We start from the raw sequence: 13,101 nt of genomic DNA, 5'->3' as shown, positions 1-13,101 counted from the left end.
AACCACTGAGCTATCTGTCAGCTGATGTTATTGTGTTGGAAGTTGTATTTATTCTTTCTTTCCACTCTTGTATTTTTTTGGGTGAAAAATGCAGACTTCAGTGGGATTTGAACTCACGACCTTGGATTCTGTAGTGAGGATGGGCCTTTTGCCCTTTGCTTAGACCACTGAGCTAAAGCTCAGGTGGAGCTTACAGAGGGAATTTGACCAGTATAAGAAATGTATAAACCTGAAACCTGGAAAAGCAAGAAAGGAATGAAATTTTGAAAAAATCTGTCCCGCTGTGGGATTTGAACTCACGCTCTCAAAAATAGTATGGGTAAGTGACATGTGTCCCATTCCTTAACCACTGTGCTACAGCTGATTTGTTGATATGAGACATTTTTTAGGGGTATAAGACCTGTAAATTTGAACCCTGAGTACAGACTCTGCTCCATCTCCAACCAGGGTGTAGGCCTTTGGTTCTCAGATCTGAGGAAGGGGAACTGAACCAGACCCACAGTGATGTGAAGGGTCTTCTGCACAGAGCTCACCACTCCACCAGCCTCAGCTGACATGTGACAGAGTCTGGTCCACACCAGCTCTGAACAGAAGGTGTCCTGACATGACTGTAGTTTGGATTTGGCACTAGATAAATGAAACTGGATTAGATTTGGGTTCTTAGTCTGGTCTTAGACTGTTGTATCCATGTAGACTGATGTTCACAGCGCTGCACATATTTGTGCTGTCTGTTTTTGTCACTTTTAGACCGTTGAGCAGTTATTAAATATTAGTTGATTTCTCACCCTATTTTTATCTATCTATTTTTTTAATTAATTAATTAATTAATTAATTAATTTTTTTTGGGGGGGGGGTTAAAATATTTATTGTTTTCTCTTGAGAGAGTCTTGATCTTGCCAACTCAGGATTAAGTTTCTTGCACTAAACTACTGAGCTATCTGTGAGTTACAGTTGGAGTGTTGGAACTTGTATTTATTGTTTTGTTTTTTTTTCTAACTTGAAAACACAGAAAAAGTGTTGTTAACATACCTGGGTGTTGAACTTCCCACCTATGGGCTCAAATTGCAGTTTCCACCAGACTGAGCCAATGAGTCAGGTGGAAAAACCCTGTTATTTATGAGGTTTTAAATCTACTATTTGAGTGGGCTGTTAAAAATACCTGCTCATACCTGAGGCTTGAACCCAGAACCACTGAGCTCCCAGTCAGTGTTTTATCAGACTGAGCTAATGTGACAGCTTCAGTCTCACTGTCATTCTAAAGGTATCAGTTCTCTACTTTGGGTGGTGAACTTCAAAACAGTATTGGACTAAAATTTGCTTAGAGGTCTTATTTGTGTCTTTGTGCAGAATAAATCAGTCTCAGTGAATCCCCAAAGGAACTTTGTGTTGGTAAATGCAAGTTCTGCAAACGTACAGGATTTCAGTTCTGTTCAACATGTTGATGCTCATATGAACTATGTTTTCAGCTCAAAAATGTCCAGTTTCATCACAATTAATGCTATGTTTTCATGTCACAAATGGCCAAGTTATATTTGAACTGAATTTACCTGAAAAACAAATATTCTCTTCTTTTAGATTCCCCAGTTTTTCTTCCCAGATTCTCTCCTCCATATCACATGTTTTATTTGTACAGGTTCAATCTGGAGTATGGTGCTGATCCATCCTGCTTCTGTTCCACCAATACATACATGAAGAATGGCACACAGCACTGTTTACATCAAGTTTTCTAATAAGAAGCATTTTTATACAGAAAGAACAATTCCATATTGTTCTTTCCTCTTTAGTCTGATGATAAACTATCCAATAAATAATAGTGCTCCTAGTTTTTGCACAGGGATCATTAGTGTAAACGCTGACATGGCTGCAGAGCATCAGTATGATGGGATCCACAACAACCATGTCACATCCGTCCACTGACACATTTAGTGTTTTTGTGTCAGCTGGGATTGTTTTAGATCCACAATACTAACATTTATGAAGAAGAGCACAATTATCAATAGTAAGTCTATAAGTTTATTCCTAATAAAGTACTGGGACTGACCAGAGCATCATGGGTAATGTCACGTCCGTCCACCAGCAAAAGTTTTCACATCCACGTGCTATTCCAAATCCAATGTTTATGAAAATAGAGCTTCCACTGTCAGAGAATATCAGTAGTCTGTGCACAAATGGATTTGCATTATTTACACACACTTCTATGCATTTCTGACAACTTTTTTTTTTTTTTTTTACAAAAATGGACACTCATCTGACCCCCTAAGGAAATTTTAGATAATACAAGACTTGAACCTGGGTCCTTTCAGTACCTGACATGCGTCCTACCAGACTGAGCCAGTGTGGTTGAGATCATTTACAAGGATTTAGACCTACTAGACTATTTAGGAGGGGTGGTTTAAAAAGATGGACTTAGAATTTTCATAACAGATTTGAATTGGAACCCTGGTTTGTCAGTCACACTCTGGAAACGTCACATACATTATGGAACTGCAAAAGTAACACCGAGTATTGGAGTCAGTGTTGTCAACGTGGCAACTTTTTTTTTTTTTTTTTTTGGTCGGTAACCTGATAAATAATAAAGACATTGTGATAGATGTTGAAACCAGGAAGCATCAGGAGATTAAGTGGAAAAGGAGAGGCCCAAAAATAAGCTTTTGCTTCTAATGTATTCCTATTTTGTTTTTAATGTTTATTATAATTAATTATCTGACTCTATTACCACCTTCAAATCCCAGCTCAAGACTTATTCATTCAGACAGGCCTACTCAATTCCATAATTTCACTCTTACCTGCAGCCATTTTATGTACCTATGTGTTTTATAGATGTATATGTGTAATTTTAATGGTGTTTTATTTATTTTTAACAACTTTGTACAGTGACCTTGAGTGTCCTGAAAGGTGCCTATAAATGAAATGTATTATTATTATTATTATTGTGCTATGTGTAATGATTAATGTACAAACCAAAATAAACAATTCATTCAATTCAATAAGTGGAAAAAGTCAAACATTAAGAAGTAATTGAACAAATAATGAGTGGATGTCGTTTAAGGGTGATTATGGTAAATACTTTTGTCTCATGTTTCAGGTCCACTTTATAAAAACAAGGTGATTAAGCAGAACACTGAACGACAGAAAATGACTAAATGTTTGTTCCTGAACTTTCTGATTCATCCAGTGGTTGTTCTTTACCACAGTCATCAGCAGTTCAACACATTTTCGATCAAATCAAACACATTCTGCAGCTCAGGGTTAGACCAGCGGAAAAATGCTGAATCCAGTTTGAAGCTAAGGTGAACACTGGAGCAGACCAGTACCAGAGTGGACCACCTCTGGTACAGCCTCTGGACGACCCAATGTCTGGCTGTTTCTGTGAATGAACGACGGCAGAGACTCTTCTATGAGAACATGTCACACAACTACAGAGGACGTGACGCTCTGCAACATCATGCATCCAACAAACTGAAACTTTTTGAAAACCTTCCCAAACCTAAGCCTGAGCAGGGTTGGTGCAGTGGACGCAGCCAGAGGCCCTGAGGTCACTATCAGGGAATCACATGTGCAGTAGTTTTCACAGCCAAACCAAACCCTCCAAAACACTAACCTGAACCTGAAAGCAGAAGGTCAGGATTAGATTAGAGCGCTGCAAGAACAGAAGTACAATTTTAACGCTGTCTACTGGAAAAACATTTTATTGCAAAAAAACCCCTTAAAAATGTATCTGAAAAACTGCTGCATTAAGCCGTCTCCAAACAAGGCATTTGTGTCGTGTATTTAGTTTAAAGTTTGACTCTACACACCGTGGCTTTAAGGGGACTCAGGACGGTATCCTTTCAGGTAAAAAACCCAGGACAGAGGCTTGCCGTGGCCCTGGCTGGAGATGGTGGCCTTGCCGAACCACGGCCCTGGAAAGTGTCCTTGAGGAGCCTTGAAGGACACCTGAACGCTGTGAGTCTTTTTGGATGGAAGGCTGTCCACCCCTTTGACGGTGAAACAGGGGTTGTCGACCTGGAGGTGGAATCAAACGGGTTAATGGACAGACAGTAAAGGCCGAACTGGGAGTGGGAGGGTTTTTTTTTTTTTTTTTTCACCTGATAAGAAAACGTGGCGGTGTGCAGGAAGACGTTCTTGAAGGGGACGGACACGTGGCGGCCGTCCCTGATGTTGAACGGGCCCTGGGCTTTGGGGGGGCGGCAGATCCCGCGTAACGGGAAGACATATTCGCCCCCGACCGCTGAGGACAGAGTCAGCTGGGCCGTCACCTCCCCCTGCTGGTGAGGTTCGAAGCAAACCTCCACCCCGGCCTCAGAACCGGCGTGGAAACCTGGTCCTGCAGTGACACTTCTGTCCACAGTGAAGTCTGGACGGTCCGTCTGGGGGGGGGGGGGGGGGGACATGCACATGACATCTGACCCATGTGGCATCCTTCAGTTTTTAACACCGCGGTTCTTGATTTATTATTCTTTTTTGTTCATATTCTTGCTCATTTTTTTCCCCCTTCATTTTAGTCTTTTTGCATATTTTTATTATGATTATATTCTTTGTTGCTCATTTGGTCTTTTTCTGCAGTAAAACAAAACCACTGAACAAAGCCTGTTTGAGTGACATAATGTCTCAGCAGTTAAAGGGTTAAACCGAGGTTTTTGACAATATCTGTCATTTTCTCGACACTACACAGTCCTTCTGGAGGACCGTTAGGATTTCTGTAACATGTCTAACCCTTAGTGGTCTGAGCCTATTTTGTCTGTTTTTCAGTCCTTTTGATTTTGCCTTCATATACTATATAAACAAATGTTTACTAGACCCATGTTTGGGATCTTTTTTTCCAGCACAACTTCATCTATCTCATCTGCCTATTGTTTTGTCACTTTAACCTACTATATCAACTCAAAAGGACAGAAAACACACAAAATATAAAATCTAATTTGAAAAATTGACATCATTTATTGCATAAATAACACACAGATGCTTACCGAACATTTTCAGAGACTTTAAAAGTGAATATTGGTTCCAAATATTAGTACAGAAAATTAAAATTGTACTAAATTAAAACTATACTCAAATATTTGACAAAGAAACATATCTTTAAATATGCGTTTTCTCCTGCCCCACCCTCGGTCCTCCCAGTTTCCTCATCTGGTTCAGGTGGGGGTCATCCTCACCCTTATCTGTACTGTTAATACAGTCTGTGGGTTAGAAGCCGCAGATTTGACCATTTTTTTCCGTTTTGAAAAAGGACAAAAATTGACGTAGATATGGTCAGAAATCTAACCCCCCCCCCCCCTCATTTTCATACTTTTACTCTGTTTGTTTGCTCTGGTTTCAAACCGTCATATCTCCGGTTGTATTTTCTTCATCAACATCAAATAAAAAGTGTAAATGTGTTTCAAGTCCGCACTTTCAAATGGAATTGTCCCCAGTGGTCTACGTGACCCACTTCTGACGCTATGACGTGTTGAAAATGTCATGTGATTGAGTGGCCGTGGACCCCTAAGGGTTAAAAGGCTCCTGCTAATATTCGTTTGTTCTAAGTCAGTTTTTTTTATAATACTGTTTAACAGGTTCCATACATTCTTTGCATTGCTTTTGTTTTCCGCTCATAGTTACTTATAATATTCTCTCTTATGACTCTAGTTTATTCTTGTATCTTGTGTATTTTATCTCAGCCTCCTTAGTTTTCCATCTGTTCAGACCTCAACAGTTTGGTTAGTTTGGGTCTTGCAGGCCTTCTGCAGACCCTTCGTTACCCACGGACACGGATCGATTGACATGACTGATTCGTCGTCACCTTGCAGGAATAGTCGGTCCGAACACGAGAAAAGTTGGTGAACTTGACGAGGACGGAGTGGCTGCTGCCCAGAGACGTGTTGAAGTGGACGGTTTTCTCTGGGGCTGGGTCCAGAGCGGTCAGGTGCAGGTCGTAGTGGAAGGAGCCCAGCTCGTTACTGCAGAGGGTCAGCCGGGCCGTGGACACGCCCACATGCAGCGGCAGATACTCGAAGTTCAGTCCGACCTTAAGAAAGGACACACAGCCAACATGTGTAAATATGCACTACAGGAAAACACGCACAAACGTCCATGAAAACAGTGGATGTAAACGTGTCAGCAGATGAATGTGTGTCCGAGTGCAACAACAGTCTGTACGTGTGCTTACATTTGTAGAGGTGTGGATGGAAGTGTGTCCTCAACTACGTGTAACAGCAAAATGTATGAAACTCCATAACGAATACAAAGTGATGTCACACACCTGGACATGAGAATGCAACATGAGAATATATCTGATAGGCCTGCAACGGAACACGTACTGAACCGAACCGTTTTGGTACGCACCTGTTCGGTGCGGTACACATCTGTACCGAAACGGCACAGTATGATGAGAAAAAGAAAAAGGAACTTTAGGGGAAAAATGTTCAAAAATTCATAAATACATTAGAGACATTTTGAGGGGTTTTCTTTCTTCCTGTACCGAACCGAAAAAAACAAACAAATGTGGCTTTCAAAACTGAAAACGAACCGAACCGAAAATTTTATGTACCGTTACAGGCCTAATATCTGAATAATGTGACATGGACTGAAACAGGACAGTACCCAGGTTAACTCAGCCCTCTGATCATGTGACTCACTGACCCACTTCGTTACCGTTGGACTTTTGCTCTGTCTGTGTGTGTTGACGTCGGTTGCTTCTTATGTCTTTACATTTTCATTTTGTCTGTTTGTTAAAAAATGTAAAATTTGTCAAAAATAAAGCATAAAAAAAAAAGAAAAGCAAGTGTTCAGAGAACACAAACTTCCACCAAGCACCCCGAACAGTGTGCATGTGTGGATCGACTATTTATTTTTAAACTATGGATGTGCAAAAGAAATTTCATAATGATATTTCACAAATTGCATTTTTTTTATGATTTTTTGAAAATGGTGCATAAAAAATAACAAAAGTCAACAGAGCGTAACGGAAAAGAAATGGAGCGGAACAATATTTCTTACAAAGTTGAAGCTTGGTACCAGTCATGTGTCTGTCCAATTATATTCAATTCCAATCAATATTAGTTGAGTTCTAATTTTAAATGTGTGGTAAATGGGATTTTCAATGTTAAATGTAAATGTCCAGTGTCCACATTCCACAGTGGATGTGGACAATTTAGTTCCAGATACAAGATATTGTTCTAAGCTACAGGTGGATCAAACTGGAGGCTAATCAGAGTCGTTTTGAATTTTTTATGAATTTTTGAAAATTGCTCAATGATGAGAGATGGAAAATTGTAGATGTTGTGACCTTGCTGTGACCTTGAACTTTGGCCTACTGGGACCAAAATGTAATGGGTTGGTCCCAGGGCCGAGGCCTATCTGTGGGGAAGATTTAGGAAAGATAGGTGGAATAGTTTTCCTGTAAAGTTGCTAAAAAACAAACAAACACACAAAGCAAAGTGATCACAATTCCTTCTGGCAGAGGTGAAAACACACATCATAAAGCTCACAGCGGTCGTGTCGGCATGACAACACTGATTTCATGACATCACATGGTATGTCACACCGGTTCTTCTGTCATTTAGTGTATTATGGGATGTCATGCTGGACTTGTTTCCCACCTTGGACTGTGCCGGCACCGTGTGCTGAGGTTCGGCGCTGATGTCGGGGCATTTGCACTCAGTGGAAAGGCAGACGGCGCTGCTGAGGGGGTTCTCCACCTCTACGGCGCCGGTGGCCGTCCGCCGGACAGCCGTCAGCAGCTCCACAGTGGACAGAACCCGTGGAGACGTGGCCTTGAAGGTGACGAGGTAGAACAGATACTCCCCAGACGTGTCGTTACGGAACGTGACCTGAGAAAAGAGGGAAGTCGCGTCAGGACTGGGCTCCGAGACGAGTCCGGGTCCAGGTCCGAACAGAGACACGTGGTCAAACCTTGGCGCTGTACGTCCCCTCCCTCAGAGCGTAAAAACACATCCTGTAGTGTTTCTTGGCCGACGCAGGGACGTCGATGAACTCTGGACCCTTCAGGGACACGGTGGGGTCTGGTTTATCAGGTTTAAGGACCTCGATGAGAACGTGGAACCTGAGCAGAAACAGAACCGGCTTTTAACCTTTAGAACCGAGACCCCATTAAGTCTGAAATCTGTGGTCTTTTTATCACTGTGTGTTGTGTCTTATTGTTTTAGGTATATTTATGGTGTTTGACTAAACTGTTTTTATCTTATATATATATATATATATATATATATACATATATATATGTTTAATCATGCTTTTAGATGTAAAGCACCTGAGTCGTCGTCACGTTATAAAGTTCTAGATAAATAAACTTGGACTGATTAATTGAAGGCTCGTCTCATTAAAGCTTTATTATTCAGTAACACAAGCACTGGTGGGTTTTTTTTAATTCAAAATTTTATACAGAACAGTCTCATCAGACATTACACAGGACATCAATAGTACAAAGTACACTGTTCTCTTTTTTTTTGTGAAGAAAAGGAGTATCAAAAATGCTCACTGAAAGGATGAAAAGGAAAGTGAAAGAAAAAGAAAAAAAAGTGGGAAGAATAAAGTAAAAAAAAAAGGTAATAATATTGTAATATAATAATATAACGTAGCCAAACACACTTTTAGGAAATAAGACAAAGAACATTATGCATAAATAGATGTACATGTATACACACAAAGTAGTATTTATAATCATGGTACGAAAAAATAAATAAATAAAGTAAATGAGTAAGTAAAAAATTGGATAATAATGATATTAACAAGTTTGTACACATAGCCAATCACACTTTTAGGACATAAGACAAAGAAAACTACGCATAAATAGATATATATGCATACACACAAAGTACTACTTATAATCATAGGAAAAAAAAGAGAGGGAAAATAAAGAAAGAAAGAGCCTAACAGTGCACATGTACATTTAGTATTTGGATGTTCAAGTATAAAAGGTAACTATGAACATAAGCACCTTGTCCTCTTCTTCACATGTATCCATACTTCTACTTGAGTACAGGAGGACAGTGGATTAAAACCTTCAGACGTAGAGTCGACTCTACGTCAGCACCAGGCTGAGAAGGTTCAGGAGGGTTTTAGTGCGGAAAGATGTGTGAGCGTAGCACTGATGCAGGTGTGTGTGTGTGTGCGTGTGTGTTTTACCGCTGTTGCCTGGGGAGCCAGTTGTTGACGCAGAGCAGTTCTGTGTGCTCAGTCTTGGCCGGCAGCTCGTGTACGACGGCGCCCTCGGCCTTCGGAGCTTCAGCGGTTCCCTGGAGCAGGTAAAGGACGCCCGATCCGTCAGGGAACGACACAAACACTGACCCCTGGAGACGGAAAACACAGGACACAGGGTTAACGCATTTCACAGCTTAGAGCCGACCTGGGCGATGTGAGGCCTTTTAAGTAGAACTGGGTAATCCCATAGAGTAAAAGTCCTGCCATGAAGTGGATCTACCTGTTCACCTAACGCAGGTGATTCCACTCATGATCCTTCTACCTGGATGTTGTGCTCATCAGACTGGGCTGCTTCAGTGAGTGGTTGGAACAAATACATGGCAGGACTTTTACTCTATGGAGCTGGGATTACCCACCTCTGCATTTAAGCATATATCATCATAAGGAAAAAAAAAAAGGACCAATGGTCCTGTATCTTACCAGTCAAATTCAAAGCTTTGGGAAATGTATCCAGATGCCATTTACTATCACCCAGTTCTGTGTATTTATTCTATTACAGAAATAGCCCATGTTTTGGTCATATTCCAATCAGATCTGTAAAAAATTCAAATTCCAACTTGATATCATTGATACTGATTCAATCCACTTCCTATCTGTTACAATGGGAACATTTTTCAAAGTTGCACCAAATCCAGAATCAGATCCGGATCGAAATAATTTCAATACCTTGTGTTGGCATCATCATACAGAAGCTGTATACCAAGTCTGAAGTCAATCAGAACTGGAGTTTGGGAGAAGAAGATGATTGAAATTTTTGTAACAGACGCCGCAGGACGACAATAGCTTACGGCCTGTCGGCCGGTAAGCTAAAAAGTATATCATCAGGGAACCCGTGGGTCCCTAAAAAATCTTAAACTTACAAATCTGCATTAAATACCTTAAACAAGTTTTAAAAGATATTAAATTTGAAATGGTAGACTGGGGCCCGGCTAAGGCCACATACAAACCCTCGGTCCCTCAGCACATAGCCCCGCCCCTAAGAATTCTGGGTAATCAAAACAGCCCGACCCTCCTACCAGAAACTACTTTAAGGGAAAGTTTGGGGTTGAGGGAAAACTTTTTACCAGGTAACTTCAGTGGAAACGCACCCAGACTGATCCTGGTAAAGTAAAGGTGTGTGCGGTGGAGCGTCGGGGTTAAATGTGGGCGCTGTTTACCAGGTGTTTGTTTCCGTCGGCGGTCATGCTGAGGGGTCGGTAGGTGATCTGGTACGCCTTGCTCTGGAGGGCCTCCAGGTGTATGGGTCCTGCTGGACTCCACTGGTCCCCCTCGGTGACGGGCGTGACGCTGCACGGCTGGTTGGACGGGTTGGACACAGTCAGCGTCTGAGTGTGAGAGCCACGCACCGGACACACAAAAGACACAACCTGGAGGAGGACACACACCTGCACAGTCAGGGGGTTTACTGGACACACAACACGACAACAGCAACACACAGATACACACAATGACAACGCACAGATACACACAACAACACACAGATACACACAACGACAACACACAGACACACACAACAACACACAGATACACACAATGACAACGCACAGATACACATGACAACACACAGATACACACAACGACAACACACAGACACACACAACAACAACACACAGATACACACAACACGACAACAGACAGATACACAAAACAACAACACACAGATACACACAACGACAACACACAGACACACACAACAACACACAGATACACACAACACGACAACAGACAGATACACACAACGACAACACACAGACACACACAACAACAACACACAGATACACACAACACGACAACAGCAACACACAGATACACACAATGACAACGCACAGATACACACAACAACACACAGATACACACAACGACAACACACAGACACACACAACAACACACAGATACACACAACGACACGACAACACACAGATACACACAACGACAACACACAGACACACACAACAACAACACACAGATACACACAACACGACAACAGACAGATACACAAAACAACAACACAACAGATACACACAACAATACAACTACAATGCACAGATACACACAACAACGCACAGTTGCACACACTTACACACAACGCAGTTACACAGTTACACACAACACATACATACACATTGTTACACAAAGCAACTCACAGTAACCCCCCCCCCATTCTACCCAGATACCCCTGTGCCCCCCCTCCCCATTACACATCTCTGAGTTGGGCACTAGATGCTCTGGTCTCCTCCCAGTCCTTCTGGGGCCGTCTGAAGGTCAGTCCCACCTCTTTACTGGTAGAAGTTCCGATGCAGGCGCCAGTCACCGTGAGGACGACGGAGGACGACACCCCCTCAACGAAGCAACACAAGCTGTCAGACCTGATGTGATTACGCAGCTTCACGGGCGCAAAGGACACGTCGCACGGAAGCTCGGCGCCCGGGCAGATGTAGCCATCAGCTGGAGACACCGACAAGTCCGGAGGAAAGTTCTCCTTTTTCCAGTGGAACCTGGACGTGAGGTCAACGAATCAACGACAGACTCCGCCCACAGTGGGTGTGTCTGCATACAGAGCTGGGAGGTGAGCGGCCTTACCTGGCGCCGACGTCTCCAGTGTTGATCAGGACTACCCTCTTACTGGACCGGCAGTGTTGGACCACAGCTCCAAAGGCCAAGTGGTTCTGGTCCAACTCCACCTCCACACCCTGGCCAAGAAACCACCGGAGTTTTGTCACAATTCAACAGAAACAGACGTTTGGGTTTGAGTCTGTGGGTTTGGCTTGGACCACAGCCATCCCATCCCAACACACACACACACACACACACACACACGTTATTCGACTGAAGAAACACCTGATCCATGTCTTAGTTCAGAAGGACCAGTCTAAACACCACCACTGTGGACGTCACTGTCAAAAACACTTCTATTAGGTTGTGTTCCAGGACGGTTTTTGAAGTCATGACTTCACACCACGACTCATGACTTTGTAGCATTCCCGGCAAGTCACGCAAGGAAATGAGGTAGTTAGATGTAAACAAACCAGCATGGTGACCGTACGTTATGTTCATTTACAGTCATTTCTATCCCAGAGGTGTTTGTTCTTTGCTTATTGGAGGGAAACAGAGGAGGAAAAATGACATAAGGCAAGAGAAGCTGTTCTACCCTTTATGTTGTTATTTTGATTCGTATTTGGATTCTTTTATTCTTGTCCTAACGCTAGAGCAGCTGCTGATTATGCAGAACATTTACGGATAAATAATGCCAGAGCAATACCTTGCTTTAATAAACAGTTTGCATAAACACCACATCCATGGGGGCCGCCATTGTTGTTTCACGCATGGGCTATGTGACGTCAGAGCTCGGAACTGGGAGAGCATGGATCTAGTATGAGTTCACGGGTGGGAAGTCGCAGGTTTGACTGACATTCCAGCGCATTTTCACCGGTAGAAGGCTGGAAAAACACGAGTTAGGGGTGGCCTGGAACGCAGCATTAGTACTGCAAAAGGAACTGGAATAAAAAACTAATTACTGAAAACTACTGGACTTCTGCTCTGACAGTGTTCCCAAAGTCTGAGGACTGGAGCGGATAAAGGACATGAAAACACCTTTTAATATACATACTACAATATAACCTAATAAGCTTATTATTATAATTATTATTATTACTACTACTTTGCCACTTGTTTCTGCTAGTACCTTCCAATGTGCAAGCGCGTTTTTTTTACTAGTGTTTTTTAATAGTTTTTTTTGTTATGTTATTGTATTGCTTTTTTCATTGTTGTATTTCCAGTGTTTGTGCGGCTTTTGGAACCTCTATTTCCTGATCTAATCTAATCTAATCTAATCTCACTTGATCTAATCTAATATCACCTAATCTCACCTAATATAATCTAATCTCACCTAATCTAATC

General features: G+C 42.1%; 2 protein-coding genes across 2 annotated transcripts in view; both read right to left on the bottom strand.

The window, feature by feature from the left end:
* Positions 1-2,910: 2,910 nt before the first annotated feature.
* The window catches only part of LOC115432728 (zinc finger protein 420-like), a 597,943-nt gene continuing 587,752 nt past the window's right edge, over positions 2,911-13,101 (bottom strand). Inside the window, exon 2 of the mRNA XM_030153674.1 lies at positions 2,911-3,327. The gene's annotated coding sequence lies outside the window, so the exon portion shown is untranslated. The remainder of the gene's footprint in view (positions 3,328-13,101) is intronic.
* The window catches only part of hydin (HYDIN axonemal central pair apparatus protein), an 85,125-nt gene continuing 75,818 nt past the window's right edge, over positions 3,795-13,101 (bottom strand). Inside the window, exons 81-89 of the mRNA XM_030152482.1 lie at positions 11,785-11,894; positions 11,477-11,699; positions 10,362-10,571; positions 9,130-9,293; positions 7,897-8,047; positions 7,584-7,814; positions 5,786-6,010; positions 4,089-4,370; positions 3,795-4,005 (exon numbers count right to left, since the gene is read on the bottom strand). Of these exons, the coding sequence (XP_030008342.1) occupies positions 3,805-4,005; positions 4,089-4,370; positions 5,786-6,010; positions 7,584-7,814; positions 7,897-8,047; positions 9,130-9,293; positions 10,362-10,571; positions 11,477-11,699; positions 11,785-11,894 (1,797 nt within the window). The 3' untranslated portion in view covers positions 3,795-3,804. The remainder of the gene's footprint in view (positions 4,006-4,088; positions 4,371-5,785; positions 6,011-7,583; positions 7,815-7,896; positions 8,048-9,129; positions 9,294-10,361; positions 10,572-11,476; positions 11,700-11,784; positions 11,895-13,101) is intronic.

This window comes from Sphaeramia orbicularis, chromosome 2, assembly GCF_902148855.1.
Source record: "Sphaeramia orbicularis chromosome 2, fSphaOr1.1, whole genome shotgun sequence".
Taxonomy (NCBI): Eukaryota; Metazoa; Chordata; class Actinopteri; order Kurtiformes; family Apogonidae; genus Sphaeramia; species Sphaeramia orbicularis.
Note: the sequence above shows the minus strand (reverse complement) of the source record. Positions and strands in the feature narration are given on the sequence as shown.